Source organism: Penaeus chinensis, chromosome 14 (assembly GCF_019202785.1).
Source record: "Penaeus chinensis breed Huanghai No. 1 chromosome 14, ASM1920278v2, whole genome shotgun sequence".
In the NCBI taxonomy this organism is placed as follows: Eukaryota; Metazoa; Arthropoda; class Malacostraca; order Decapoda; family Penaeidae; genus Penaeus; species Penaeus chinensis.
The window spans coordinates 2,724,263-2,729,262 of NC_061832.1; the positions used below are offsets into that span (position 1 = coordinate 2,724,263).

Sequence of the window (5,000 nt, forward strand, 5' to 3'; positions counted from 1 at the left end):
AGGTAAATGAATTAATCAATATATATACATATATATAAATATATATATATATATATATATATATATTTATTTATATATATATTTATTTATATATTTATATATATAAAAATATATATATATATATTGCTTTTGCATCTTCACTTATATTTATATCTACCTGTATAAATATTTCTATAATATATGTTTCTTTATATGGAATTTCTTCATCTGTACCGTAACTACTTATGAAATTATCTCTCTAAATCCATCTACACATTTTCACGCATTAGCAAATGTACACATTTATTAATAAAGCTAAGAAAATATATTCAGAATGATTAGCACAATATCATTAATGGTAGCAGTGACAATGTATATATTTTATAACAGGCTGTACATTTAAGAAAAATCTTATCCGCACACTGTAAATCTATATTTCACATCTAGAAATAGATGTATTGTTTGGAGCCATATGGGTAAAAGGAGCCTCGCCCCGCATTGCAGAACATGATAAAAACTAGGGTGACCTTGTTTGGCGTTCAGGTTGGCGTTGTAGTATAAAAGGGTCAGTAACTGATTGACCGGCATCAGTTCATTCTGAAAACACGTTACCATGAACACCAAGGTATCTTCAGGTTAACAGTGCATGATCGTAATCCACTCTAGAGTTTTCATACAATACATTCTGAGTAATTGATATAAGAATATATATTCAAAATGAAATGTTACTTAAACACAAAAGTTTTCCCATGTTCACTACCGCATTATATTTTAGCTTAGTCATATTATTAAGTGATATGACAATTCATGTTCGATCAATTCCAGGTCCTCCTCCTCCTCGGTTTGGCAGCCTTTGCCGCCGCAGACAGCTTTGAATCCTACGAGTACAGGCCACCACATGTAAGTTTTCCTTAGTGTCATTATTTCCAGTTCTGCTGATTAAAATATTAATTAATGTTAAAATCTACCTAATGAAGTACGTTGACATTATGTTATACGAACATTACTCATCACAAACAATTCAAATTAATTCATCTTACAGAGGTCTTCTGAGGAATCTTACGAGTCAGGTGAGGCCAAGTACGACTTCAACTGGGCCGTCAGCCACGATCCCTCAAGCAACGAGTTCGGACACCAGGAGGCCCGAGACGGCGACCACACTCAGGGATCCTACTACGTGCAGCTTCCCGACGGGCGCCTGCAAACTGTCAAGTACTTCGTGGACGGCGACTCCGGCTACGTTGCTGAGGTCAACTACGAGGGCGAGGCTTCCTTCGAGTCTGGTTCAGCCGAATCTCGAGAATACAGATACGTGTACGACTCCAACGAGTCCAAGTAAACCACTAATCATGCTCGACAATTTCAATGCGCTAATGACCACCATAGTGTATAATATTTTTTTTGTACAAATATTTATGTATTCATATGTATAAATTGTTGAAATCATGTTTGACTATTTATCTACACCACAATATAAACTACAAAAAGATACAACTCATAGTTACCAAATGATACGCGAAAAAAAAATGATATACAGGATTCTAGCTCCAGGATCTCCCCGAGTTCATCTTCAAACTAATCTGGTGAAGCTGGAACTGGGAAACCGGAGGATCCCATGTAGATTGCCCATTTTTAAGTTCGAAGGATCTGAAGATGAAGCTGTATTTATGTTTATTATTTATTCTGCTGTCACAGTTTGGAATTCTTGATATATGATAATTGTTTCAGAAGTCTTCTTATGTGCGATGGATAGGAGTCACAAAGGCATACGATAGCTTTCCTCTCAGAGATGGAGCATGCAACTGTGGACAAGGTCAGAGAAAACCGTTGGATTTTTTTATTCTTTATTTCTTATTGCAGAGTGTGTCATTAGCATTATATTTCAAATATCAACTCAACTTTATCCTAAGAGGTGTAAATAATATTTATACTACTGCCATTCGGCCAGAGTTTCGACTATTTTACACACACGTATGATTCATGCTCGTAAATAAACCGAGTAGAAAAAAAACAAAAAAAAAAACACATGGATATATGTAAAGGATCTTTTGTTTAAAATGGTATATTTCGTCATTGGATTAATCGCATTATCTAATTATGTTCTCGCTTTCATTAAAATATGGTATAGAAAGAGGTTATAACCATCACCATATATATATTTACAAATATTATAAACAAAAAAAACAATCAATATAAATATTCACGTCACAGCGAGCGTATCGAACGGCCCACGTGTCACGAGGCTTGTTTAAGCTTGGCGCTGCTCCGATTAACCTCGGGGGCACAGGAGGCAAAGTATCGTGGCGCCTGGCGTCTGCAAATCCGAGTATATATATAAAAAGACTGAAACAAGAAATGAATGTAAATATAATGAATAAAAAACACTTACAATATGCCACGCTATGCGAATTAGCGTATTCATTAAAGGCTTCCCTACTCACGAGGCGAGGGTCACTGTGTTCACTCGAACAAGTGGTATGGCAGAGTGACCAATTATATGGCAGAGTAAGACCAGGTGAGGCACGCCTACGCGCGAGTGCATTACAATAAGAGGGTACGAGGAAACTTACCTTTAAACAAAAAATAAACATGAATATATACATCCTTAATCTGTATAAATATTAGCAATATTTTAATATTTTACAAACGGGTTAATAAGGTCTTCTTTACTTATAAACCCGATATCACAGTATACAAAATAATTTATACAACATGGTAAATATGTTATATAAATCCTTTACAATATACAATATTCTTGTGTTTCCTTTACTTCCCCTCGTTGTTTTATTGACAAATATATATGATATACATTTTTATTTATCTACACATATGTAAATATTTTTCAATCTATACACACACATACACGCAAACACCTACACACATACATACATACTTAAAAATGCACATATATATGAATATAGTTTATACAAAATAAGTATAAAAAAAACATTTTCAAGAGGCTGAACTACAGATGTAGTGCATAAATATCCTATTTAATACTTTTCGATGACCTTTTTTAACCCTGAAATATCTCCATCACTGAATCAGAGTGTTTACTGTTTCTTTATTCTTTATTTTCATTCACCTTTTCCCCTGTCCACTAAAAAGCTTCGATACATTGCACTAAATTCTACATTCATCGCTAAATATGACCTTTTTGCTCCGCTGTTCAGTAGTCCGGCCTTCGTGTAGCCCTGCACAAAAAGACTACTTTAACACGCATATTTGCCGTAAGGATTTTTTTTTTTTTTTTTTTTTTTTTTATGCAAGATATAAAATAACGGTGCTGCGTGGCGACAGTTGGATGGTTTTCCTTAGGTGATGCCCCTGTCACTGAATGTGTTTTAAATGTTTAAGGTCGGTCGCAAGTGCAAAAAGGCAGAGATTGCATCCTGTCTCGGTTATGAAGCAAATCAAGTAAGTATGATTAATTGCACAAAAAAAAAAAAAAAAAAAAAAAAAAAAACATCACCTTTGGGTAATCATCCTTTCCTTTTTTCCACACACACGAGAGCGACCGGGAAGCCATTCTACCGAGATACATCAACTTTGATAATTGTAAGAAAAAAAATGAGAATGTTCACTTTGATAAATGTAAAAAAAAAAAAAAAAAAAATGATAATGGATAATTCAGCAGTACATCGCATTGTATATGGTTTCTGTTTTATACCCAAATGTTTCCTTTCTTCTTGACAAAGTAAAAAATAACATATGTATGTATGTTCGTGCGTACATACGCGCGTATGTATGTATGAATGCATGTATGTATGTATGTATGTATGTATGTATGTATGTATGTATGTATGTATGTATGTATGTATGTATGTATGTATGTATGTATGCATGTATGTATGGATTTATGTATGTTAGTGCGTACTAAGAGAGATGGTATGTCCGAAAATTATTTGCCCTTTACCATTAAAATGGAATCAGTGGTATTTAAATTGAGGGTAAACCAAGACCGGTAGTCATCCTATTAAAAAAAAAAAAAAAAAATCTTAAATTGGCATATCGAGTTTGCGGTAGGGATATTTCCATAATGAAAGTTGCAGTATTCCGAAGACTATGAAAACACTTAAAATATGCATGTATGCGTGCTTTTTTCTACACAGACATAAGCATATTTATACATATATACATCCATAATACATATAGGTATGTATATACTATATGGAAATATATGCTATTTGACCTTTATTTCTAGCAGAAAACATACTCTAGGATGCATGGCATACAGCCATTTCTGTAAAAGAAGCCTCGCCCTTCGTTGCAGAAACCCAATAAGAACTTGTATTTTGAGTGACCTTGCGTTGCGTTCAGGTTTGCGTTAGTATATAACGGTCAGCGCCTGAGTGACCGGCATAATTTCTTTCTGAAATCACCAACATGAACACCAAGGTACCAGTAGATAAAGAAAGATCAGTTCCACCTATACAGGGTTATCGTTTGTTTAGTGCTCATATATGGAAATATAGTCGCAACCAAACAGTAAAGTTTTGTCATATTCACTACCAAATAATTAATTAGTTTGGTCATTTTAACAAATTAAATGTTAATTAAAGTATGATCAATTCCAGGTCCTCATCCTCCTCGGTTTGACAGCTTTGGCTGCTGCAGACAGCTTTGAATCATACGAATACAGGCCCTCACACGTAAGATATAATCATTTTCTTTTCTCTCAGACCATGAAGAACAATAGTTTGCATACACCAAACATTCCGGACGCTATTCAGCATCCTAAAACTTAACTGTCCTACAGAGGTCATCTGAGGAGTCCTACGAGTCCAGTGAGGCCAAGTACAACTTCAACTGGGCCGTGAGCGATGACTCCTCAAGCAACGAGTTCGGACACCAGGAGGCCCGTGACGGCGACCACACTCAGGGATCCTACTACGTGCAGCTTCCCGACGGCCGCCTGCAGACCGTCAAGTACTTCGTGGACGGCGACTCCGGCTACGTGGCTGAGGTCAACTACGAGGGCGAGGCTTCCTTCGAATCTGGTTCAGCCGAATCTCGAGAAT

The 5,000-nt window shown here is 35.7% G+C and overlaps 1 protein-coding gene and 1 long non-coding RNA gene across 2 annotated transcripts in view; both read left to right on the forward strand.

Moving 5' to 3' along the window:
• Positions 1–582: 582 nt before the first annotated feature.
• LOC125032252 (pro-resilin-like) lies at positions 583–1,425 on the forward strand. The gene is made up of 3 exons (XM_047623345.1): positions 583–604; positions 805–879; positions 1,022–1,425. Exons 1-3 carry the CDS (start codon positions 593–595, stop codon positions 1,316–1,318), a joined length of 384 nt encoding a protein of 127 aa, XP_047479301.1. The 5' UTR covers positions 583–592; the 3' UTR covers positions 1,319–1,425.
• A 3,032-nt stretch (positions 1,426–4,457) lies between these two features.
• LOC125032291 overlaps positions 4,458–5,000 on the forward strand; it is a 690-nt gene continuing 147 nt past the window's right edge. Inside the window, exons 1-2 of the long non-coding RNA XR_007115543.1 lie at positions 4,458–4,631; positions 4,739–5,000. The exon at positions 4,739–5,000 is cut by the window's right edge and continues 147 nt beyond it. This is a non-coding gene — a long non-coding RNA (uncharacterized LOC125032291). The remainder of the gene's footprint in view (positions 4,632–4,738) is intronic.

Coding starts and splice junctions, on each gene's coding strand:
- LOC125032252 (XM_047623345.1), top strand. Junction 880..1,021: donor ACGAGTACAGGCCACCACAT/GTAAGTTTTCCT, acceptor TTCATCTTACAG/AGGTCTTCTGAGGAATCTTA.